General features: G+C 35.1%; 1 protein-coding gene across 6 annotated transcripts in view; it reads right to left on the reverse strand.

Annotated features, from left to right (window-relative positions):
* ANKRD28 (ankyrin repeat domain 28) overlaps nt 1-27,691 on the reverse strand; it is a gene marked incomplete at its 3' end in the record, with an annotated part of 114,897 nt that overhangs the window by 8,989 nt on the left and 78,217 nt on the right. For 4 of the 6 annotated variants that reach the window (XR_014618230.1, XM_084282232.1, XM_084282234.1 and 1 more), the window contains 15 exons: nt 27,408-27,550; nt 25,862-26,074; nt 20,040-20,118; nt 19,503-19,617; nt 18,986-19,068; nt 15,696-15,759; nt 14,339-14,407; nt 12,581-12,721; nt 6,849-6,960; nt 6,142-6,168; nt 5,718-5,792; nt 4,222-4,423; nt 2,502-2,589; nt 1,981-2,098; nt 1,146-1,365 (listed from right to left, as the gene is read on the reverse strand). Coding sequence is in view for 5 of the 6 variants with exons in the window: in XM_084282232.1 (XP_084138358.1) it covers nt 1,146-1,365; nt 1,981-2,098; nt 2,502-2,589; nt 4,222-4,423; nt 5,718-5,792; nt 6,142-6,168; nt 6,849-6,960; nt 12,581-12,721; nt 14,339-14,407; nt 15,696-15,759; nt 18,986-19,068; nt 19,503-19,617; nt 20,040-20,118; nt 25,862-26,074; nt 27,408-27,550 (1,749 nt within the window). Of the gene's footprint in view, nt 1-1,145; nt 1,366-1,980; nt 2,099-2,501; nt 2,590-4,221; nt 4,424-5,717; nt 5,793-6,141; nt 6,169-6,848; nt 6,961-12,580; nt 12,722-14,338; nt 14,408-15,695; nt 15,760-18,985; nt 19,069-19,498; nt 19,618-20,039; nt 20,119-25,861; nt 26,075-27,407; nt 27,551-27,691 lie in introns of those variants that run through there. The other 2 variants (XM_084282233.1, XM_084282235.1) reach the window with 2 other exon arrangements.

Raw genomic sequence — 27,691 nt, forward strand, 5'->3', positions numbered from 1 at the left:
CTCACGCTGTCTGAAGAACATGCAGAACATTCAATTTAGTTCTTTACATCTTCACCTATCAAACTCTTCTGTACATTCACCACTAAGCATAAATGAAAGTGCCTCTACCATATAGGGATTTTTTTTTCCACTGTCTTGCTAAATCTGACAATAAACTAAGTCAACAGTCACAGCAACAGCTTAAAAATAACACGTTCAACCTATCACAGTATTATTCTCAAAATTCTACAGCCTACCAGTGCATAGGTAGCTAAAAATTATAAACATTTGTTTGACCTTCGCTGCATATATGCAGTGAAGATTAGTTAACTAATCAGCATCATCTGAAGATTTGCATTTTCACAAGTTCTGTAAAATTTTCATTCTGTAAATCAAGAATATTTCAATTCTGTTTTATTCAGACACTGTGGTCACTCTTGAAAATGGATCAAGCCATAAGAGTTAAATGTACGCTTCATAATTCTGTAATTGATGAATAACTTTATTTCCAGGAAGATAAGAATATATGAACATCAGAACAGGTTACTTTGCTATATATATATATATATATATATAATTATTGATTACATTATATTATATTATTGATTACATTATATTATATTATTGATTACAATTTAACTTTGCTTAGTTAAGTTAAAAAGATGCTTTCTATATTCAGACCTATTTGTATATAAAACTTCCTTCTGTCACTTGTCTTCATTAATTACAGTTAATATGACTAACTGCAGAATACAATAAAATATATACAAATGTATTAGCCAACATTCGCCAACATTAAAGTTGTCCTTAAATGACCAGTGTCGCCATGAGTAAGTTAGCCAAGTTAGTAGATTGCAAATCTTAATTAATGAAATGATTTCCTAGTCCTGTCATAGGTACACCACTGTACCCAACAGCATTGTTTTGTTCCGTAACTTTTCCCTCAAACTGTTGGCTCCTTTTATTAATTTTGTGAGAATTCTGACATTTAACTTCATATTCCATATAAGATTTGAAGTGAAAACACTGTCAACACTTAATTCATTGAAGAGGAAGTTATAATTATGTGGCGATTATGCTGTTCTGGACCTAATATAAAAACAAAAATGACTAGTCAGTTCCCCCCGAGATGCTTCTAAAGCGAAGAAGATTGCTTTCATGTTTACCATTATAACAGGCCCAGTGCAGCGATGTGTAGCCGTGATTGTCTGCTATTGCAGGTACTGCATCCACAGATGTAGCTGACTGCAAGAGAGCTCCTAGAACACCTATATGTCCACATGCAGCTGACAAGTGTATAGGGGTCCGCCCCCTGCAGTCTCGTAATAAGGACTTAGCACCATGTTGAAGCAATGCTTCCACACATTCCTCGTGCCCAGTAACTGCCTGAGAGAGAGAGAGAGAGAGAGAGAGAGATGAAATAGCATATTTGCAAATATTCACATAGAGAGAGAGCTAAGCTGTATAACTACAGCAAACAACTACAGGTAATGTCTTAGATTTTTCAAGTAATAACAAAATAAGCGCAATTTTTATTTCTTGAAACAGACATTCTGTTGGAAAAATGGCAATGTGTTATTATATTCACGACAGGATGATTTTTTGGAATAATACTGATTAAACTACAAATCTTCAGGGCTCATTCAGTTACCTTATATGGCACAAATTTTTTAAAAAAACAAATCTGTTTAGCCTATAGCATACATCATAATTTTCTGATTTTCTTCCTCCCATTAATACAACCCACACCCCATGACAAAACTGTACTTTGATACCAGTCAACAATTTATAGCAAGATCAAGAGACTCAAGAGGCCCAACAGAATTTTTAGGGTATGTGGCAAAAAGCAACAGCTAGCCTTGAAAGCAACTAAAAAAGCAACTGAAAGCTAAGATTGGCATGATGAAAACAATGAGAAATTCATTAACACTACAGACTAAATCTGTATTTGAAATTACTACGTATAATACTAGAAAGGACAGAAAAGGAATATTCTCTTACCCCTCTGTGCAATGCAGTCCTTCCCCACTTGTCTTTGGCATCTACATTTGCTCCTTTGTTAAGGAGTGAATAAACGCAGTCGGTGTGCCCATTGAGAACTGACAACATCAGAGGAGTCCTACACAGAGAGTGAAATGAAGTGAAATCTACATGGAAATTTAACAGGACTCAGCTGAAATATAACAACTTCTATCCTTCTGAAGAACACTTGTAAAATTTAGACCATCAGTAAGCTTCTCTAGCACTACCTTCACTCCAAGAATGCCACTAGATTCAAGAAAATAAATTAATTTCCACTAATTCAGAATTCCTGCTTAAGTTACTAGGATAAGACTGAACAGGCTATTTTTCACTTCCAAAATTGTGTATAGCAAAATATGCACTCTCATTTGTCCTAGTTCACATATCATCTCCTTCGAAAGTAACACGTGAAAAATCACTGATGTAAAATACTATTTAGTTTACTGCATGTTATAAAATGCAGTAACTTCTGAAGAATAGAATGTATCTTTTAAACTTACTGTCCATTTCCGTCTTGAATGTCCACTGCATTCTGTGGCTCTGCATTTCCTATCAATAGTCGTAAACATTCTGAGTGACCATTTGTAGCTGTAAAATATTATTAAAATAAGTTTAACATTAATTGCCTTTGAGTACGCAGCTCAAATAGAATTGTAACTTCTAAAGTTCTAAATACTAAAGCCCAGTAACTTCAGAACACAGTGTACAGCGTTATCATTGTTTTAACATAAATCAAAAGCAAAAATATGAACACTCAAAAATGATTTTAGAAATCATATTACGATTTCTAGATTATACAATATTACAGAGAATCGATTTCAACTGTCAATTCCTAGCAGGTATTTGTTTTTCACTTATCAATGAAGTTGCACACATTTAGCCATATGTATATGCTTACATGTATGCAATGTCCACAAGAAGGAATAATCAAGTATAATCATTAGCACAACTTTTACCTGTGCCTTAAAACAAGCAAACAGATACCTAGCCAATCATATGTGGGTTTTGTTAGCACGCATAGACATGTGCATAGTTATGAAATGTTAACTGAAATCACATTTAGAAAGAAGGGGAAGGAAACAGTGTGCAGAAGGATTAACCAAGTAGTTTAGAAAGAAAGAAAGAAAGAAAGAAAGAAAGAAAGAAAGAAAGAAAGAAAGAAAGAAAGAAAGAAAGAAAGAAAGAAAGAAAGAAAGAAAGAAAGAAAGAGAGAAAGAAAGAAAGAAAGAAGGAAGGAAGGAAGGAAAGAAGGAAAGAAAGAAAACAAATGAGAAATCACATTTAAATGCAACTCATGAAAGACAAATGAATGCTTGTTGGAAGAGAAAGTATCTCTGGCACACAGCTGCTCTATTCAGTCCACGTAAGAACAGTGACAATTCGTGACTCTCCAGTTGACAGAAATGGTAACAGAAGTTAGGAGGAGCTAAGTGAAATAGCTTGTGCTCAGAGCTGAACAAATGAAGCAGTTAGAATAATGATGCTTTGCACATAATGCTCTTTTTACTGAGACATTTCTGTAACATCATAACTAAATGTCAATTTAAATAAGCCTATTTTCAAAGACAGGAAAAAATGAGAATAAGGCATGAATGCCAGACTTTCAGAAAGTAAATTTATAGATGGTTTCTAGGAAAGGCAGTGAGAAAATACTGCAAAGGATTGCTGTTATTTGAAAACATGCAGCAAGGTGTGATTTAAAAACATGGAAAAGACAAAGCACAGTTTTCATGTCTCTTTGCAAACTGATAGAATTTTCCAAGACTCCAGTCATTTTTAGAAGCATTTTACTGCCAAGACAGGCAACACAGCTCACGTATCTAAATTTGGGCTGCGTGAAAGATGAGGAGTGAAACAAGAACACATCTTTGACACCTGTCAGTACAACTAGCCTTGCTAGTTGAATGGAAAAGGACAATGCCATGGGTTGGAACTAGATTTTTAAAGGTCCCTTCCAATCTAAACCATTGTCTGTACCTGTTTAGAGAGTGGAATGGAACAGCACTCCTCAAGTTGGAATGATTTATGGGGTGAATATGGGGTGAATCTATACCTTAAATTAACCATATAGGTCTGAGTCTGTACCTTAACTGTAACTTAAAAAAAGTCATTATCCATTCCTAAACACTATTTCTTAGAATATTAAAAATAAAGACTTCTAAATATGAAGATGATCCATTTCAGAAGCCCAAATTTTAGAGTTTATCAGTTAGCACATACCTGCAGCATGTATTGGGGTTCTCTTTACAACATAATCTTTCACTAAGATTGATGCTCCTTGATTAATGAGCACATCTACACATTCCACGTGTCCCTTGAAGGCAGCAAGATCCAATGGTGTCCTTCCATTGTTATTCCTCACATCAAGGTCCAGCAGCGACTGTACCAGCACCTCCAGAGCTTGATGGTGGCCATGGTAGGCCTAAGAGAATAAAAAAAATCTTCAGGTTTCCCGTCCTTCACATTTTCCCCACTTCTTACCAGGATTACATAAATGAAACTGTGAAGACAATATTTTTGTTTTAACATGGAGAAGAGCTCCTGATACAGCACGTAAGTAGTTACAAAATAGTAACAACCACTTTCAAAAATAATTTCAGCAGGAAGGTGGTGTTCTTTCATTTCATGCTTTCAATCAGCAACAAAGTACTTTCAGAAAATTGTCTCTGTCTCCTATTTGTACAGCCACCAGTATTTTGAATACTGCAGGTTTCATTGTTTATGCTAGTTACATTATTGCATGTGTCAAGCACATGCAAACATAACTAATTCCTGTTATTTCTTTAAACAAAATACTAAAACAGAAAAAGTCTAAAATTTTGAAGATAAAAAATGCAATACAAATAGCTACAGTAACCATAGCTGGTAAAAGCAGAAGGTAATTAGCAAATGAAACATCAAGAGATCAGAATAGACATATAAGAATCAAAACCAAACCAAAACATAGACAATACTCTGCTGGTATGTGTCAAGACAGAGCATCAAAGATAGTAACAAAAATAAATATCTGCAGCTATGGTTTTATAGTTTCCATAATAAACTTTGAGTTTCTACTCAGGGATATGTAACCTCTGTCCCCAGACAAAACTCATTTCCAGCAATAGACTCTTTAACTCCATTCATTTAGCAGTATTAGATTACTTTTCCCTTTGTCATATATATAGCAATATATGTACTGCATGAGACTTGGGCTATTTTCAGAAAGTACGCTGAGAAAGGACATATTTTCCATTGCTGGGAGTCCAGTGAAAAGATCAAAGCCACATATTGAGCTGATTACTCTGTTTTTCAATACACATTTCTATAGACAGTTTCACCAGTTTGCCTCTTCTCCTACTATTTTTGCAAGTTTCCTCAAAGTACTATAGACAAACATCTTTCATAATAAACGATGGTAAAAAATAATAATAATAATAAAAAATCATTACTTATAGAAGTTTTCTAAAAGTTTCTTTAATATAAGTTATAACATAAATCTTAATTATGAGATTCCAAATGAAGGCTGTTCCATGTAGCAAGTTTCAAGTGAAATGCGAAAATCAACCTGCATAGCTCATTTAGGAATATCACATATTTATTTTTCAGGTTTAATTTATTATTACTGGGTTATTTAAGAACAAAATAAACAATAAACAAATAAACAAAAACCAGAACAAATCCAAATTATCCTGTCTGCAATTAGATGAGCTATCATCACTGAAGAATGAAATACTTACAGCTAAATGCAGTGGGCTTATAGGTGCTCTGTTGTCTGAATCATTCAGCATGTCAGTACCTGATGTTTCCATTAGCTTAAAAGAGAAAGCCTGAGTGAGTGAAAAAATCCCTCCCCCTTTAAAAACGTTCATCAATAATTGCTATTATTTCCAGCATACACATATTGAAAAATAAAAAAGACCATTAGAAAGAAAAATATAGGACTACAGCTTCTTTAGGAATTCTATATATCAGTTTTGATCTTTTAAAGAGTTTGATTTGCAGCTACTGCAATTAAATCTAAATTGCGATTGAAATTAAGTAATACATCTAGGCATTGAAGAAATGGTTGAATAAGTCTAAAAATAAGCACCAGTATTTTTAAAACGACATGCTCCCTTTTTCGGTATTGTATTTTAACAGTTAGAAATCATACACACTTACAACATCTAGAGGCGTTTCACTCGCAATCTGCAATTAAAAACATCCAGAAGTCATATTTTAATACACTTGGATAGGAAAGTACAATTTGTATTAAAATATTAAGTTGTACAACACAGAAAATATAAAATCATTTCGCATCAAATAACATATATGTTATGTTCTTTGATCCCATACAAAAGCAAAGGGATCCATAAAAAACTACCCTGAGGCCTCAAATTATTATCATCTAAAATTCTATTGTATGGCCATTAATTACTGTAAGAACTCAGCATTATGTGAACTATAAGACACCCTTACTTTACAGCTTTTCCCTACATTTTAATTTGCTCCTTCAGATGACATTTGTGAAATTTCTTAATATTCCTTAGTGGGATTCCTGTGGTTATTTTACTTCAGCCATCAAGAAGACAATTAGCAGTGTATCCTGAATTAAAAACACAGCAAAACTAATATCCCATATCCTCAACCAGTGTTACCTCTTCATCTCGGAATTTATTATCTTTTTTAATTGGTATCTACAATCTCAGCTCCTCACCTTGCCTCTATTTCAAGAGTAACAAGAGCTTAAATATTTACTATCACAGGGGAAGAAAAATACTATCAACCTAAGCTAAGAGGTGAAGAATGAAGAAGGAGAAATGCCCTGGCCTTTGCATCATGCTCTGTAAGAACAGCTGTTACAGCTTTCATCTGTAATGTTTTCTTACCAATTCAAGACATAAGCGATGACCATAAGCAGCAGAATAGTGAACTGCATTGTATCCTTGTTTGTCTCGGATCCCTGGATTGGCATCATTTCTTAGCAAGTATTCCAGGCACCTATTTAAATTGAAATATGCAACCATATATCTAAATGTTGAATTTCAAGTTTACAGTAAGTGATACATCATTCCAATTAAATTGGAAAATAGAATGCAGCCAACAAGAACACTGATTTAATATACAATATTGACTAAAGAACTCCTTAGTACACCAAGTGTTAAGGTCAATCACAACGCTTCCAAAATCTGGAAGAATCCTTCTCTGTGTGAATGCTGAATCCTCTAAATCCGCTGACTTGGCTAAAACTAATATTCCATGGCTATCTTCCTCCTAGCTAATAAGATTGTAGAGACCTTTGTTAATATAAATGATTATTATGTCTGTGTTTTCCACGATATATCAGTATGCTTTTCTGTACTTAACACAGAAGGAAGAGAAAAAACAGACGAGTTCCTCAGGATACACAGTCCAATAGAATCACAGACTCTATTCCACTACCAGACACTAATTTATTGATTTATATATATATACTTATATATAGTAAACACACTTAGTTGTTGACATACTCATATCCTAATCATTTCGTACTCTTGTTACATGATGCTGTAAGGCAGAACATGATCACCAGTTTCAGCTACAGACACTCAAGCCAGAAGGATGAAAAACAGGGTATTAATGTCAGCTCCCTCTCTTAAAGAACGATTACTATTTTTCTGTTTTTTAAGAGAGACTCCACAAGTGCACACTAAATGATTCCAACCAACAACCCTACTCATTCATAGTTTTATGTTGTCTACACTTTAACCAACGTTTTGCAGAGCTTAAAAACAATGAGAATGAGAACTCTGAAGCAACAAAATGAGGAAGGAAGTTGGCTTAAACTAAACTACTGTACACATCCAATCTCAGCTTCAAGAGCTTCAGGATAAGATAGAGACCAGTGAGAAAAAAAAAACAGTCCTAGAGTCGCATCAGGTTATTTGGGAACTTGCTCACGAGAGGACAATAAGGGCTTCCAAACATCCATGTGGTGAGGTGTGCAACTAAGCAAGATCATCATTCTACAAAGCCTCTGGAAATTCAGAATTAACAAAGCAGGAAAGAAAGACAGATTACAGACTTCTTATTGACAGATGAAGATGATTCTCATGCTAAATCTGTCAAACATGTAGGATTGTAAAAGTCTCCCCATGTCCTACCTCAATCAGGACCTTCAGGATCTGGGAAGAGGCGCATACTTCTTAACTATATAACAGAACCAAGAACGAGCCAAATTCATGACCCCGCCTAATGTGAGAACAGACTGTCTGGTTCTTCACAAGAAGCAGCTGAACTTCAGATCACTGGACTTGATCTCCCACTTAGCGTCCAGCAAAGCTGAATTGATTAAAGCCACCTGCTGGTATACTGAAAGATTGGATGATTTGCTTCCAGCAGAGAAAGAGAGGATATATGATGTGCCATTTATCAACGTTGTACACTGTGATTGGAGTTTCTGTTGAGACCTGGGCACAGTATTTCTGAAGAGAAGACCAGAAAGCTCCGCACGTATTCTATACAGCTCTGAGCTCCAGAATACTGGTAAGAAATGTCTGGCCCCTTCACCCTGAGATATCCATGATTTCCACAAGTGATCTCTGCCTGTGAGGGATTACCTGTTACCATACAGCAAAAAGAAGAATGAAATGGGTAGATCATCTTGCCACTGAAAGGATCACCTAACCATTCAGAAGAGGACCACCAAGCAGCACAGGTACCATGTGTCCAGAGTGGAGTGAGATTCAAGTGTTTTGAAGTAGTCTACTGTGAAGCTATTTACTGCTCTGTGACTAAAACAGAAGACAGACATCACTGAGGTGGCAATCGTATATTTAAATGCTCCAACCTCTCTTACAACTTGGAACACATCTTGCAATAGAATGGCTTCCAGAGACTGAATGAGAACTGAACAAAATCTCTGAAGTGAAAGTCTGAAGAGACCCAACCTCTGTACAGTTCCTTCATCAGCCAGATATCCAGACAGGGAGGGTGACATTCCAGTCTTTCTAAAATGGTTCGTTAAAACATTTGGGTTAGGACTGTTGGTGCTGTGGTGAAATCTGGTCAGGAGAACCTTGCCTTGATAACAGTTGAGGAACACTCTTAAGTTAAGCTACATTGTACTCAACACATACATTGTATGATAGATGGAAAGATGGATTCCGTAGATCAAGAAGCATGAAGACATGCCCTTGGAATGCAGAGATGTTTATAGCAAGTCACTATGATGAATCTGAACATGCTGGTGAAACCATTTGGTTTTCTGAAGTGTACAACAGGTCATCATCCTCTCTCCTTTTTTGGCGTTATGAAATACTTCTGCATCAGTTCAGTAAAATAGATGTGAAGCTGAAAAAAATCTTGGCAGATCCAGCTTGGAATCTTTCTTCATTAGCACAGCTTATCTACAGGTTTCACAGATTACCACTACCAGTAGTTCCAAAAGGGTCAGTTAGATAGACTGACACTATGAGATTTTTATTTCCCATTTATCTCAAAGGAAATTGAGAGAAAGACAAAAAACAAAACAAAAAACCACACACACACACAAAAACCCCCAACATTTGTATGATAAAGCTAGGCTTTGCTGTTATGAAAAACTTGCAGAAGAATACATCAGTTTTAGATTTGAGAGGCAGAAATCCTAATATGACCTCTGATCTATTCTTAAAAGAGGAAACTTGATCATTCAAACCTTGGAGAAACACAGGCAGAAATTCTACCAGAGGAGTCATCTCCTGAGGGATGACAGCATGACCCTGAAATATCAGAAATCTTTCTAAAGGAGCTTTCAAGGAAGGGCCTGGAGTCAACAGACAGAACAGTGCAAGTGCAAGATCAACATCAGAATGAGACCCAGTAGTGGCTGTGATGACATGGAAATTTATTTCAATGTAAGATTACTGTAATGGGTCCAGAGCCCAATAACTTCACAAGCAACAACAGCAGTTTGTTGAAGTGCAGACATGACATTTGCTTTTTCATCCTATTTGCTGTCGGTCTTCTACTGTCACCTTGGAAAAGTAGAGGAGTGTTCTCACTACACTAGACAGTGACCACCATTTCTTCCAAAAGAAATGCTGTCTGTGAATCTAAAAAGTCCTCACTGAAGACACGTGGCTGGAAAATCACCCTTCTTGTGTGAAAGCTGAGATCTTCACTGGAGATCAAGTCAAAGGCTGAAAGCAAAAATCCAGGTGGGTGAAAATGGAAGGGGTAAAAAGCTGAGAAAAGAAAAGCTATCAACAAAGAAAGTATCTAATTACATAGTACTCTGCCTCTCTACAAAGTTGAGAAGAGGAGGAGCAAAGCCAAGGTGTGCTCTCATTTAGTTAATGACAGTGTTTTGTTTTTTTAATTTAAATCCAAACTTGATTATTTTTTTGAAAATCCAAAGGCCAAGTCAATGTGGTCCATCACATCAGAATTACCGTCCCTACATTTTATTTGGCCAATCTAACTTTGTTCATTTTAATAAGAGATTTTATATTAACATTCATGGCTCAAAAATACATAGAACATAGACTTTACCTATCGAGATTTCAATATTTGTGTACTTTCTACATTTGTGTGTTCACAGGAATCTTAATCCACTGAATACTCTGCAGAAAGCAGTCTTCTGAAACTTCTCCAGCAGCATTCTTTACAATGCAAAACAAATGATATTTTTTTTTTAACTCTTTCTTCTCATCCAGCAAGGATATGAATTTTGTATTATCTGAATACTTAACTGTCCTCAAAAGGCCTCTAAAAATGGAGATCTGGCAAAATTTCTGACAGCCCAAATAAGTTAAATTTATTTCCCATTTATTTAGCTGTGTACTCTCTATTAAATAATTATAATATAGAAATATGACATTTCTTCTCCCCTAACACACTGCTTAGTTTATTTTAGTCTGTGATCATCTTTCCCTCTCCAATATTGTCAAAATAAGGCGTACTAGCATATTTTCCAGATCTGAAATATTTGTTAAAGGATACCAAAGAAATATTTGCAAACGGGCACAAACAGGAAAATAATTTTCAGCAAAAAAAATCATTGTCCCTAAAATCAGCCTTTAAAGATATCTGAACAAAGACTACAAAAACGTACATAAATATCCTTGGAATTTCTATATAGATCATTTCCTGATATTTTTTCCCAGGCTTTATACTCCAACTTAGCAATCATTTTTAGCTTCTTTCCTGTTTTGAATATGAGCTGAGTAGTCCTGGTTTTCCAGCTGTTTCTAATCATCTTGCTGCATCAACATAAAAAGCTTCTCCTCGGGCCATTCTGCTTTGCAGCCTGTCTTGCAGAGAGCCAGCTGTTCATCAGAACAGTAATATTGTGAGGCTGCTAGAGACAATTCTTTGAGTTATCTTCTAAAGATCTGCTATATTGCCATCATCATTCATGCTTGTCCCTTTTATAAGGCAGATGGCAAAATGATGCCATCTGAAACACCATTATAGTTTGGAAGTTTTCTCAGCAAATGTGAAGCTAAAATTAATCCTAGCTCAAATTTTAAGACGGTAGTTAAAATACTGTTTCAACAAATTCCAGTAGGAATTGATCATATTTGTAAAAAATATCAATTTTGTTTATAAATTTGTGTCTACGTTTATTTTAAACATTATTTAAATGGAAATATTCTTTATTTATCCTTCAGAAGTCCATCTGCAAGTTACATACCACCTCATTCCAGTGGCTACCCCATCTTTTTAAGAGTGCTGTATTAAAATACAATGATATGGCACTAAAAAGTACTCTTCTCCAGTGAAGGTGTCACTGTACCCGTCTGAAATGTGATGCTGCACACCAGCCTGTTCTGATCCCTGTGAGTGTGTTCACATGCAGGAGGTACCTTTCTAAAGCCTGCTTGACACATACCATGTCTGCAGTTTATCTGACCTCATCAATTTTGTGCTATCTGCATAAGCTTTGAATGTATGCACTGAAACAATTAAAAACTCTGCTAAATACAACCTTTAGTTACAAAAGTAACACACACAAAAAGCATTTATGGATTTTTGAAGATTTCTGGATGCATTTGATAAATAAAAGCATAATTACTTAACAAAAATCTACACTAAGGAGAGAGTTGTAATGCCAAAAACGAATAGTTTAATTAAATCCCGATGGATTTAATTAAATAAGTCTAGTTCATCTCTATCCAGGCCTACCGCAACGCACACGCTACTTTCAACGCACACACTACTTTTACAGCATGTTTCTGACTGACTACACTGATTTTAGGGCAACATTAAGAACCCTCCTCAAAACACACCATCCTTTGTCAAAATTTGATCTTAAAGTATCATTACCCTAATGCTTATGACCATCAGATAATTGCATGATGACCCTGCAGATGATGTTTATTCAACCACTACACAGCAGGTGGGATTAAAAACTCTGTTCAAAATAGGGCACCTGCATTACAGGGCATAACCAAAAAATTACAATACATTTTACTGTTTACAATATACTTCATTTTTCCCTCAGAAATATTTTACACACAATGAAGAAGCCACTGCCAATTCTAATCTTTAAAAATATAAAACATGCATTCGGCAAAACCAAAGGCAAAACGTACACAAAATTCACAGCCCAAACATTTCTAAGGATACCATCTGTAGTACAAAGCATTGCACTTACTTTCCATCTGTGTCTGATGCAGCTGCATAGTGCAGAGGTGTACAACCCCTCTCATCAAGGTCATTCACACTAGCTCCAGATCCCACAAGGGCAAACAGGCACTGGTAATTACAATTGGCAGCAGCATAATGGAGTGGAGTTCTTTAGTACACATTTAAATAAAAAGTACAATGGTAAATAACAACAAAATAATACTAGAGAGACAGAAAATGCAAAATAAAATGAAACTTAAATACTCCTTTCCCTTTTTAGCAAGTATTTGTGGTGAAGAACACGTAAATATTATAAATTATTTCCTAGGGCCATTTAATAATGCAGAACACTATCTAGGTGATGTATCTATCAGCCAATACATATACATAACTCTGTCTTATTAGAAGCTTTACATTAATTTTCTCGTGTAAACATATAGAGGAAAATAGTTTACATTAGACGTTGGTTTTAGGTATATCGGTAATTTCAAGGAACATGAAAAAATATGGGCAAATCCAGGAAGTGCACAGCAACTAAAGAAGGTCAAAATACAACAGCGAGTAGATGTGTTCTGCAAAAAAGATCAGAATTTTCTCTAATACAGACATACAGTATTTTTTAAACTACAATAACATACCAGAGGTATTGTTAAAGAAAACTTTAAAAAATATACATTGTTTTCTTGTTAACAAAACCATGAAAGATTAATATTGCTCAATACTCTCAGAGGAAATTTATAAATTAAACTTCAAATCTCAAAATAAACAAGTTTAAGCAAAATTTCAAAAGCACCACAATGGTGAAGAATTCAATTTTCTATTTTTAAAGATGGACAGCTACTATGACTCAGTTCTGAGGAGACAGACACTTTGAAGTGTTCTACCTCTCCCTTAAAATTACTTTTATTTTTTTTCTCAATTTTTAACTACTTTAATCTTTTTCCTCTCCCAAAATAATTGTTTTGCATAACACAAGTTAATACTAACTATTAACAAAACCTTCAATGAGAAAAGTTGCAACAGACAGTTCATCCTTTCTCAGGAAAGGATGGAAGAATTTAAAGCATAACACAACTTTACAGCCATAACGTTCCCCTCATGCCCTACTCCTGCCATTCACAGGAGTGAATTATATTTTCCAGGATGTGATGTGAGATTTTGCACAAGTACTGATGGTGCCATCTGCACTTAAATAATACTATACTAAAAATAGAAATTAATGTCATTCCAAAAGAGTTCTGAGCACAAACAAGGAAAGGAACAGAAATTGATGGATATAATGAAAGGGAAAATGTGAAGCAGTTACGATAAAATGTATTTTTTCCACTAAAAAAAGAATACAAACAAGCAAAAACCCACACAACTCAGAAACAGCAAGAAATTTATAGATTTGACTAATTTGTTATTTGGAAAACATCACTAATATCCTTGGATGTGAGAAACAAACTCATTAGAGCCGTGCTGTAAGCAGAAAAGGCTCATAAAAATTGCAGTTGAGTATGTAAAACAGCCTTTAAAAACAAGGCTAAGCAAATACTTAAAAAAAAAACCAACAACAAACCAAACCAAAAAAATATAAAACAAAACAAAACAACAACAACAAAAAAAAGACAATAAAGAGGATACAACCATAACTTTTGGTAAGACATGCTGAAGCATAGTTTATAGTGGACTTCATTTCTTAAAAACATAGAAACTGGAATGCATGGACTCGCCCATATAATGATATGCTACTTTTGTAATACTTTAACAACTCTTCAGAATATATAAATCTAGAATCTCTTACCTCCCAAATCTGTCCTTTTTGTTGAAGTCTGCACCAGTATTTAGCAGAAGATTTAGGCACTCCAAATTCCTGTTAAATTAATGCAATATTGCTTGTCATTGCAGATTATGGGTCCTTAATATCGGCCTTTACAAATGTCAGAACTGCTAAAAATACAACTTGTATGGTATTTTTCTTACAACTGAACTATATTAACATTTATTTTATATGACTTCTTATATGTAATATACATTTCACAACTGCAGAACCAAACCAGGAAAGAACACTAATTATTTCAAGTCCACATATAGAAACTGTACTGATATCAAATGGCATGCATACAGTGCATGAAAGTTAACCTAAATTAACAGAAGTCTCAATTCCTTAAAAAAAAAAAAAAAATACACCTGCACAGCACATCATTTTTGCTACCAGGATTGCAGCACAAAAGCAATTTTTTAATGTATATATTTTAAGGCCAAATATAAGTTGCAATGTAAATATTTTAAGTGCAATTAATTTTGAATACAATATGATCGTCATAACATATGTACAATGCTGCTTGCTTAAACAAAATCTTAATAACTTTTCTAAGTTGGAAATGAATGAGGGAATGAGTCACAAATCATGTGTTTTTATATGAAAAGATAGCACTTTAACCTTAATCATTTGTAACAAGAATGTACCTATCAAATATCTCTTGACTTAGAATGATTACTTAGCAGTATTACTTAAACAACATTGAAACAGAAAAATGAAAATATCATTATCATGGAGTTCTTGTGTCCCACAAAGTGTATCATGAGATTTATTACCCAATTCTTCCAGGCAATTTTGAGTAGCTGCTATAGATAACCTACAATACAATAACAATAATCAATATAGATCACAACTCAAGTGATGAACAAGTTGTTCTGACCACTTCATCCACCTAAACTCTGGAATTTAATTATGGTTTATAATTTAGCTTGATTGAGCTTTTGTTTATGGATATGGTAAACATTTATTTACCAAAGTTGCTGATCTCTACCTCCGTGATACAGCAGGGCACGACATCTTTGAAACTATATCATCACCCGTGGGAAATTAAAACAAAATCCAGTTCATCCCCAAGCATAAACCTAAGGTAAAGCTGATGATACCTGGACACTGTACTCCAGTAATTACTTATAGAGCTGAATGTTTAATTTATTTATTTTTATTGCTTGTAGATAGAATCCATCTTGAAATTATTTTCATGTTTACATAATTCCAAGGGGAAAGCATAGGAGAAACACAGAGAGGAAAAAATAATAATAATAAAAAAAGAACATGAACAATCAGCAATTGAAAAAAAAAAAGGACACCAAAAATAAAAGCATGAATGCTTTTTACATACCCTCCAGCTGCAGCTGCGTGAAGACAAGTTCTGCCAAAGTCATCTGGTGTGTCTATGTCAAAACCTACCAATCAAATATTTGTAAAACCCATTATGCACTAGAAGCTTTCACAAAACTGTTCTCATCTACCCTTAAGAGAAATGCTTGCAAAGCAAACTTAATGGCTATTTGCATAGAGCGCTGAAGCACATAAACATAATTCATTTGAAACAAATCCTTGCTATTTGTAGTATTTTGAAAAATATGTTCATTTTTAACTGAAAAGGCTAAAGGAAAACACAATTAGCAGAGCTGAGGCAAGAAGCTATATTCTTTCTTATCTTACTTACCTCCTAATATTTCTGTATAATTTAGTACTGGACATAAAATCCATGAAGATAATAGGAAAATTTAAGAATAAGGTACAACTTCAAAGTGTTCTACAGAGAATCTTTAAAAATTATTTTTTACATAAAGAGATGTCAGCATTACTAAATCCAGAAGTTACTTCAATTTCATCCTTCATTTTAGCTCTCTAGTCCCAGGGGAAGAACTACACTAAGCTGGAGTGAAGGCTGTAAGCAGCAATTAGAGGAGCCCTGTAGAGAACCTCATCACTTTCTCCCCAAAATATTTGGGCAATGAAAATTTGAGATCACAAATATTTAAAGCCAAGTATTTGAGAGTATGCAGATCCATAGTTAAAGTTACTGTATGAGCCCTAACTTTGTTCTGACATTCCGACTAGAAAGACTGTCCTTTGCATTATTTAATAATGCAATAGGGCATATATAAGTAACTAAAAACTAATTAATAGTCTGATTAGCTAACCTTACCTTTGTTGATAAGATAGGTATCTGAATAAAAAGCTGTATTTGTAGTAGGAAAGGTAACGTCTATTCAAATAAACTGGGCGTCTCAGCTAAATTATAATATGTTCAGAACAATCCTTTCTCCCCTCTTCCAAAGGAGGATTCTAGCATTTGACAGCAATTAGCACACACTCATCATGCTTCTGCCCACAAACTCTTTGCTCCCTAATTCATTCTAAGCCTGTTGTGCTGTAAATGGTAAATTATAAAGGCAGTACCTGAATTAGAAGTCACAGAGTAGCATGATAAGCTTTTTAAAAACAAGGGCACAAATCATCTCCTCTGGGTAATTTTAGCTACAGAAAACACGCAAAACTGACTCCTATTACAACTTACCCCATAAAACTTGGCACAAGACCCATGCAGACAAAAGTAATAATAAATTAGAGCAACTATAACTTCTTTCATCTTAATGAGAAGTTGTACTGAATTTATGCTCCTTGAGAATTGTTTCAAGTAAATAAAACTTCCTTGACACAATTCCATGCCCTCACCTTCAACTTATTTTGGAGCAAGAAAGCATTTGACCAATTCTTCAGGTTTGGTAAGTAAGCAAGCAGGGGAAAGGAAAGAATGGTGTATAAGAAACCTAGCAATGCAATAAAAAAGACACATGGCTTTAAAATTTCACTGTTTCCAAATATGAGAGAGAAAACACCGGTAATATCATAACACTGTCAGGTTGTCACACACTGGAACAGGCACCCCAGGGAAGTAGGCACTGCACCAAGTCTGTTGGAGTTTAAGAAGTGTTTGGACTGTGCGCTTAGTCACATGGTCCTAATTTTTGGGTAGGCCTGCATGGTGCCAGGAGTTGGACTCGATGATCCTTATGGGTCCCTTCCAACTTGGGAGATTCTATGATTCTAACTAATTCATTGAACACAGATGACATCCACAGGTGTCACAGGAGCTAAAACTTTAGTTTAAAAGTGTGAGACACCATATAAACAACCACAGCACTAACATCCACTAGCACAAAAGGCTTACTTGAAGAGTTTGAAAAAACTTGTTATACCTTAAGGCATAAGTAAAATTTTGGAGGTTAAAAAGAAACTTCTCAAAAGAGGATTATGCTGTGTTTATCCTGCAGTGCTCTCCCTAAATTTCTTAAGATCATTCTTAAAATAAATACAGGAATAAACAAATTATTATTACTATCATCATTATGGCACTTCCCACTTTTCAAATTTATGTATGAAAGCTTCCTTGTGATTTTATTTCAACTCTTGAAATTAAATGCAACAAGCCTGCAGGCTGAAACATAGGCTTAGTAGTAGAATTAAAATTATCTAAGATACCCTAACTGCAATTCTACACCTAATCACATACATGACGCGAAAATTACTATTTAAATCAGTTATCAAAGCTGTATTTTTTTTTTGTTTGACAAGTACAATATTTTCTTAAGAGTCTTCTTTTTATCTTTTTATGTAGCAGAACTTCTTCACCAGAACTCTAATGTCAGTACTTCTCCATGGGAAAGCTTTTTCCTCCTTTTTTCTTTTAAAAAGAATTGTTCAACAGCCATGAACAGCGAACAGCACATCGGATGTGTTGTTCAGGCGTACTACTCTTCAAGGCTGTATGTCCACAAAGCATAGTTTTTACATGTGCTGTTACCTTTGCCTTCCATTTGAGTAAACACATGGCAAGTAAGTTAAGATAGCTTACTGACTTGAATCAAAAAGTAGTCCTCAATACCTTTGCACATCCCTAGGATGCTTGTCTAGCACCACTAACTACTTAAATGTTTGTCAGTACTGCAACAAAGCACTTTTTCCCCCCTCCCAAGGTCAAAAATTAATATTAATGACTTTAAAAGTCAGAGGTTCTTACTTCACATAAACAAGACCCTTCCTCACAAAACCAAAAAGGGTACACAGTCCACAGACACCAATCCCCACACCAAGAGCGTGTACTAAAATGTTAGCAGTAGCCAGTCTTTTCAGTTTGACTTTTATAAATGGTCAAGCAACTGATACTTTGCTCCAGGCTAGATTTTCATCTAAGTTTGCTCAGTTCACGTAAAAGTCACAGAAATCACTTGCAAGTCTTCTTCATGGATTTCTTTGCCATACTGAATCTTCAGTAAGGGAAATGAAGGATGCTGAAGTCATTAGAGCTTTTGTCCCTGAAGGCCTATTATGGCCTGGGCCAGCATTCTACCTCTTTGGGCAACTTGAAACATTTTAGAAGTTATAGAGACATTCTTTCAATTTGGATGATTTTTTGGGGGTAAAGAAATTACTTCTGTACAAGTTTGCATTCACTTTTTCTACGTACTGTCCATTAAAAGCAAAAAAAAAAAAAACCACCACTGTCCCCAGCACTCTAAACAATCCTATCTATTACTAAGTTAAGATTTAATTAGAAGCTATTCTGTGGGATAAAAAATGAAGTACAAAGCAGCCATAAGATTTTAAAGAGTATCCTACCTGATGAGAGGAGCTTTCTGCAGCAGTCTGAAAATCCACTTAATGCTGCCAAATGGAGAGGAAACATCCCATGTATACCCCGCCTAAGATACACCATAATCAGGTATCACAGTTTCATTACAATTGAAATAAAACAAACACGACTGTGCCAAAGTGATCATGCATGGTTTGTTCACCAAACAATCTAATTATAACACTGAGCCAACACAAAACCTCACATATTAGACAATTTCTCACAATCTAGGCAGGATGCATTAATTCAGTGCAATAGTTTATTAAAGTTTTCAGAGTTTTTATTTCATATACATTGCTTTACAGAGAAAAATTGATTCTCTTCCTTTTTGTATCAATCGTGATGTACTGTGTAGCTACTTAAAAGCACAGTATAGGGTAGTTCACAAAGTATTCCCTATTTCAAGTTAAATACAATATAAAAAAATCATACTACTCTTGTTAGTCTAATAAATACATTTCTACATTCTCTCAGCTTGCATTCATGTCAGTAAATGTTACCTACTTTGCAGTGTCAGCACCACTCGTAATCAGAGTGTTGATTAATAGCTCATGGCCATATCTAGCTGCTATGTGCAAAGGAGTATTTCCATTCTTATCTTCACAGTCTATTTCAGCTCCTGCAATAAAAAAGTAATTATTACCTAAGAATACATAGGCATACAGATACTTCTGTTACAAAAAAACAGTACTGATGTATTTAACAGTACTGATAATTTAAGCAACATTAATTATTGTCCATGAGCGACTGTTCTGGATTTCAATTTTGTAATGCTTTCAGTGCTATTTAGTATTAACAATGAGCAAAACGTATTTTCTTATCTACCAATACAGGACAAACCTTCTGAAACTCTTTCAAACTTTATAGGCAGAGATACCAGACTCCACCATTAACTGAACTACTACTGGACACTGGATATAAACAAAACCCAACAAACTTTCAATACATTGCTATCAATAGAAAAGAGGAAAATACTTGTAATATAGGAAAGCTGATGACAAAACTACTCCTACCCATTTTTTTTTTTTTTTTTTTTTTTACCGTTTTGAATGATGGTTTGAGATCTTGAAAATCTACCATGGATTGCCGTCATGTGCAAAGGTGTTTTCCCATCTTTACTCTGAAAAAGAAAAAAACAAGAACAGTGTTTACTTATAACCAGAGTAATCCATCAGAACTGACAAAGGAAAAGGACGTACTTCTCTCCCCTCTACTCTCTCCTTTAAATTCTTTCTGGTAAGCTTTTCAAAAGAGCTGCTCTTAATCACTCTTCCAGCTCTGGGTGACAACTCAAGGAAGCCTGTTCACTCACAATTATGCCTTTAGGATAATCACTCTCAAGAGGCTGATGACAGCACACAATGTCAGCAACAAGCCTATGCCCCCCACTCAAGTCTAAAATAACAAAACGCTTCTTTAAATGAAATTTGTTTTTTGAAAAGAAAACAACTTTGTTTTTCATTATTATCCATGTATTTACAATGGATGTTTACACATTGTATTAGAAGACAACACACTAAAAGCTCGCATGTTCCACTAATATTTCTGTAAAGCGATACTTGAAAGTAATTTATCATAAACCACCAGTAATCCTAGGGTAGAGCTATTCAAACATAATAGGCATTATACATTTGAAATGCATACCAAGCCTGCACTTAGTCATTCACCCAGTAAATATGCCCTTCAAGTAGGCCAACGATAATGCATAAGAGACTTGCAATTTTTAAACAGCACAATCTAAACACACTTACAGAAACAGTTTTTTTCTGTGATCATTACTATAGGATGACTTTTTTTTCCTATTATTTATCATACATAATGGAAAGCTTTACTGCAGAAAAGAGTCCTTACTTTTGTCTGCAAGTGAAAGAGAGGAGGGGCAACATATGATATGAACGTATGTATTGAAATATCACTGATCACTGCTGTGCAAAAGTGTCTTCCCATCTTTACTCTTCCTTTGAAACCAAATGACAAAGCTTCTAAGGATGTGTTACTTAAAATCTGCTATGGATCCTTTCAGATGGACTTGAACATGGATTTTTTAGTAATATCACTGCAAAAAGCAGCATGCAACACCTAGAACAATTCAATTATGGGAAACATCAAATTCTCAGACCTAGACTGAAAGAAAAATAAAACACTTTATGACAACAGCCACGGCGTCTCCAGATGTCTCAGCTACTTGACAGCAAATAACCCAAAAGGCACATCCACATATAAACAGTAACAGCAAAGAAACATGGAATAATTAATTGAAATCCACTAGAGGAACTGGACGATCATTTTTATTTCAAGAACTTCTGTCACTGAAGGCCTTAAAAAAAAGGCCAAATAAAAACAACATAAACAACAACTTCCCTAAGCAATCACTAACCTCTGATTTATTTATTTTTGCAAAGATAATTTTCTTTTAATGTCTACCTACCTCTATCCAAACATAAATGTAAGAAAAATGACTGTATAAAATAAGCTTAGTTTGAATGAGTGACTAAAAGCTTCTTTGGTAACTAACGTTCCAAAACTGAAAGAAGAAAACTTTGAGAACATAAGGAAATAAATTAGTCAAGTCAACAAGAGACAGAACAATTTTAGGTGGTGCTAATACTGTAATTTTTACAGAAGTTGCTAAAACTGTTTCTCAAAGGAAGGCTAATAAGAAGATGGAACAGAAAAAAAAAAAACAAACAGCTCCAAGTCTCACTAACAAAGTACCTCACAGGGACATTAAATGTAATCTAATGTGACAGTATCAGAAACTAAGTAGTGTGGTGATCAAGCAAGTTGTCAAAAGACAACATAAGAACAGCAAAATAAGCAACAAAGTAATTTTCCAGTTCAAATGAAAAAACACTGTAGAATCAATAATATATTTTTAGATTCACTCTGCTCCAATTTACTTTAAAAAGTTTGTAACGCGGATTTGTAAGACGATGGATTTCATTCACAGTGTCTCTCTCCAGTCTAATAGTCTCAGATTTCTTTGCAACTCAGAAATAGTACAATATGCAATTGTCTACCAACATATAAACATAGAAAAGGTATAAAATTAAACTACAGTGCTGATTTCCACACTGAAAATGAACTTCTAAGTAGAAGATGGTATTTAGAATTCCCTTCTTGGACATTGCCACTGGGGAAGGATATACAGAATCAGAACAAGGAATCATGTCTCTCAGGTAATGAGACAGGAAGGCTCATTGTATAGGGTAAAATCTTTGTAACCATTTCCTTAGATGCCAGGAGGTTGGGCTTCATAAGCAAGGAGGTTATCTTCAAAACTTTTGCTTCAATCTCCTTTTTTTACCTGCCCTCAAGGTTATACATCCAAATATTAAGTTAAATATAGCTGCCTGATCTTACAAGATTGGATATTACATGACTAAATAGGTATGGGCTAATGATTATTTTTAATTCTATTCACTGAAACTCAGTTATGTGTGGGTAACAGGAAAGAAGTCACTCTATCACTAGAGAAAACATGCACAAAATACTTAAGATCATAAAAAAATGCTAAGAGCAGTAATTTCTATTAGACTGAAACAGTGAACACACAGCACAAGGTATTCTGTGAAGTGAGTACTCAGATATTAACTATACTTAGGCTACTGAGCTTTACTGAGGTCTCCAAATGAAATCTCCCTCTAGCAACAATTCCTACCTTCTAGTATCAGAAATGGAAATAAAATACTTCTATTTAGGACACTGAATTTTCAAGCACCCAGAAGTCCATAAAATAATGAATACCAGCCCATTTCTATGTGTTCTTCCTTGCATGGAAATCCCAAACGGTGAGGAAAGTGTGCTGCAACAATGAGCGGTCCCTAACAGGATTCACTCTTCTACAGGAGCATACGGGTACTGACAAAGCACAATAACAATTATGAAATGATGCCCTCCCTCTACAGAGGTGATAAAAAGCAATTATATGAACTACTGTATGAAATACTTTGAACATCATCCACAGTATCTGGAAACTGAACAAGTTTGCTTTCAATAAATACTTAGTAAAATCCTCTAAGAGCATCCCATTTTAAAACTGTACAAATGATTATTAGCCACAGAACAAATTCTGATTTAGTTTTCCTCTACTGTTTTTTTTTAGGGATTACTCTTTTGATTAACTCCAAGATTTATCTTCACAGGCCTTTCCAGGGAAGCAGACGTTGACTTGGAAATTATTTTCTTTTGCCTCAGTACTTGCACTTCTCAGCTTTGCAATTCGTAAGTATTCATATACAAAGCAAGGCTGTTCCACCTCCAGGCCTAGATTCACAGACCAAAATCAGTCACATAGGTAGAAATCCACAGAAATGTTATTAACAGAATTACAGTGGAGACACATGGTGGTGCACAAACAAGGGACGAATTATATTTTCCAGCTATAATTGCTTGAAACCTCCACACAACCCTACTTGTTTCATTTTGCACTTCATAGTTTTGTTACTTAGTAAATCAACATGTTGTAAATACAGCCACATATATCTAAAGCTGGTGAGGTGGGGATTGGACTCTTCTCCCAAGCACCAAGTGTTAAAATGAGGGCAAATGGCATCAAGTTGCACCAGGGGAGGTTTAGGTTGGATGTTAGGAGAAATTTCTTCTCAGAAAGAGTTGTGCAGCATTGGAATAGGCTGCCCAGGGAAGTGGTTGAGTCACCATCCCTGGAGGTCTTCAAGAAACCTGTAAATTTAGAACTTAGTGGTGGGTTAGTGGTAGACTTCAGTACTAGGTTTAAGGTTGGACTAGATGATCTTAAAGGTCTTTTCCAACCTGAATGATTCCATGATAGTGACTAACCCTTTCCAGTATAAAGGCCTTTTCTTCTGAAACACAAAACTTCAGAAGCCAAACCTATACCAGGCTCTTAGGAGACTTCAGCTGAAGTTCTCACCTCTCTGATACGCTTCAGGCCGCAGTTTCCAGCCATCAGGTTTAAAAAAAACATACATTCTCTTGTATCAGAGTATGCTTTTAAAAGAAAGCCTGGGTTCACCCATGTGAAAACTTCTGATCATCCATTTATTATTGATTAGAGGAACTATCCAATCTATGCTTTGGATCCAATAACCTGAAACTGAGTGGGAAGGAAGGCAACAATACATCTCTCTGATGCCAATACATCTTTTGTTACTTCCAAACAACAATTCACCCACATTGCAAGCTTCAAAGAATTGGGAACGTTGCCAGTCAATTCGAAGATACTAGCTGTTCTTTGCACAGTCCCTGAGGTTATTTAGTATTACAACTGACTGAATGTAGGCAATACCTACAGCGTATACCATAACAAAGATTCATATTTAAAGTTCAAGCATAAAGATTACTATAATCTTTAGCAGTGTTTAATTATCCTAACCGAATGTTGGAGATTTTTCATTTTCATTCCTAACCTATCATTAAGGTGTATTTGAAAATGAATAGCCAAAAAAAAAAAAAAAAAAAAAAAACCAAAACTTTGCTCACTGCACATTTTTCTGAAATGAACTCCTCCCATCTTTTTTCTTCTACATCAGATGTACAAAGCCATGAGCCCTTGCAAACCAGTGTATAGGGAAACAGTAATTCTTTACTTAGCAATATCGATCCTTCTTTTGTTTTCTTCTTATTTGTGCATGCAACATACGTACATAATCATTATTATATTTAACATTTTGGGATTCTTTTCATGACAGAACATACATTATTGAGAAATGTGGTTTCAGGGATGGAGGACAGAAGACAGCTCTGTAACGCTAAACCCTCAGTCATATCCAGTCTGGGACATTAGTAGAGCAGAAAGCTGGCAACAAGAATAAATGAACTATGACCTGCAGATTTTATGACTAATTGGCTGTAAACCCTATAGCATAACTCTTTACATCTTCAAGGCACTTTAGTAACGCATTTTTCCACAACCAATTTTAAGCACATCTTCATTAAAGGAGCTCCACATTTAAATATATGTAAAAGCGAACTGTAACATACACCTAGGATTTTTGCAAATCAAATAAACTATTTAAATTACTCCCAAATTTTCAGTGGGCTATGTATTTTTAGTAATAGACACATAATTGTTTTTTAGAACTAGCTGAAAATTAGTGTGAAGTTCTAACATGAAAGTTAACCACACACAAAAAAAAGATTTTAAACAATTTTAAAACTGTTCCACTATTCACCTCTGACTCAAATAGTACTGAAATTGATATAACTATTAACACACACAAAAAAAAAGAAACAAGAGTATAGATACTTCTCTTCCTACCACAGGTGAGCAGTGGTACAGGCAATTAGATACACTGTACTTTTGGACTCTTCCTTCCACATACTTATTTCCCACTTCCCCCAGCCTGTCAAGACACCTGATACTGAATACTTCTGAACACAATTAAGCTTTTATTACTAAAGCCAAAATAAGCTTCACACGAAAGAAAGGAGATCTCATCTTTCTCAAGGGTTTATTTTACCCTTCATACAACTGCTCCAGCCATTGGCCTGTTCAGACATGTTTCTCTGAAAAATCTTTGATTTCTTTTGTGCTTTTTGTTTATAAGAAAATTATGCTCTTCTGCATTACGATTTGCTCTTACTCATATAGACAGACTCAGGAAAACAAGATTACAGGGACTTCTGATATTTAAACATAGTCAAGATTGACCAGATACTATTGTCATCTTTTCCTTCTGGGCTTCTTACTACATCCCATAGATTTAAGATTTAGACCAACTTCTTTGAAGCAATCTTATTTTTTCTATAATACTTTTCACAGAAGGACTCAAACAATTAGTAAGAACTTCTACACATTGCCCCAACAGCTTTGAGAAGTCACCTTTGATAAAGCTGTACTGCATCTATAAGAGCAAATGGATGACTTTGGATTCACCTACCTTCATATTTACATCTGCTCCGTTGCAGACCAAAAGTTCTAGACACAATGCTCCATGTGTCGACGCAGCAGCAAAGTGCAAAGGTGTAAAACCTTTCTCATTCATTTGATTCACATTAGCACCGCAGTCTATGAGTTCATTCACTACAACATCTTGTCCGTTGTAGCAAGCCACGTGGAGCGGAGTATTTCCATAGGCATTTGGTTCATTCATCTGTCAACAACAACAACAAAAAAACAGTTAATAAGCAAAAACCTGTCTGACTGCAGTGTTTAATTACCACAAAGAAAATTTGGTGTCATGAGACAACTTCATTCTGTTTTTGAATTCTTCAAAGCCAGAAATTAAGAGCAAGGTCTGGACGTACTGCTTCGTCTGAGAAGGGGAAGGGTATAACTGTTTCTCAACAGAGCCAACCTCCTCCAATTGTGTCTATGCCAGTTTCCTGTATGCAGTATGCAACTGGATACACACAAAGCATGTCAGCAGTGACAATTTGTACAGACATTACAGACTAGCAGCTTAAGCACCTAAGGAATCTCTATAATTTCTCAACAGCACGTGCAGGTTTCTGTTAAAAACAGGTGTCAAAAGGACAGAGAATCTCCCCAAAATATGTTTTAGGCATTTAAATCTATAACTCCTAGATGCAGACACACACGCACGCACTCAGGCTAACTTCTTAATGATATTCAGGACCCGAGGGTAACAGGAATTTGGTTATGAACTACTTCTAAAATGCAAACACACATGCTTCGCTAATGAACTATAATATAAATGCTACTGTTGAAGTATCCAAGACAGAAAACATCCGATCTGATCTCTAAACCAAACAAGACTGAAGTACGTACTTTTTGTAAGTCGGGGAAGGGAAGGGGGAGAAATCAAATTTGTTGTGCACGATGGGATACTGAATTCTGATCTACTTCTCAAGATAAAACTTGGGCAGCATTCTGCAATCTTGCAAAGGTAAAATATGATGCAAAATGTACCTTTCTTACATGGTTTCACAGTTTTCTGTTAACATACTTCCTATATGCAGGTACTGTACTGCCTCTTAATTTATTTTGCATTTCTACATTAATATGGCCTTCCTTAATCTAGTATTAAAGTTTCTGACAATCCGTAACATTTCTCAAAGTATATGTGGTGTAAGAAATTCAGTAACATCTATATTTTACAAAGAACTGAGGCAAAAGAGTTCAATTTCCTGCAGTTCAAAAGGGATATGTGTGGCAAGGCTGGGAACGGAATTCCTATTTCCTGAGTTCCAGTCTAAGACTCAGAACTACCAAGTGAAAAAAAATAGTATTAAACACAAATTTATTTTCAAACAATTCCGCAAAAACTGCAAAGCTCTAAAGCTACCTGGAGAAATGAAATTTTGTAACAAAAAAAGCACAACTATAAAAAAAACAAAGCACGTGAAGATTGTCAAAAATACTTTCACTATTTTCACCATTTCATAAACACACACACAGTGGACTACAATACTAATAAGAGCATTTCAAACAACAACGAAAGTATCACTTTTATTCTTCCTTACATCAACTCCAAGGTCTAGAAGGTATTTGACTACACTGATCATCCCACTAGATGCTGCAGCATGTAAGGGTGTGTATGATTTCTTGTCTTTGCACGTTACTTCAGCTCCATGGGCCACAAGCAATTTCACAACTTCAATATGTCCTAAAAGAATAAAGACAACACACACAAAAAAAAGCTGTATTTTATATTCCTCAGAACAGATTTACAAATGGAATAATTGTACAATTATTGTAATACGAACTAAACATTATTCATTTGGACCTAATCTGGAAAGTAAGGAGT

This window comes from Netta rufina (assembly GCF_964035555.1).
Source record: "Netta rufina genome assembly, chromosome: 2".
Taxonomy (NCBI): Eukaryota; Metazoa; Chordata; class Aves; order Anseriformes; family Anatidae; genus Netta; species Netta rufina.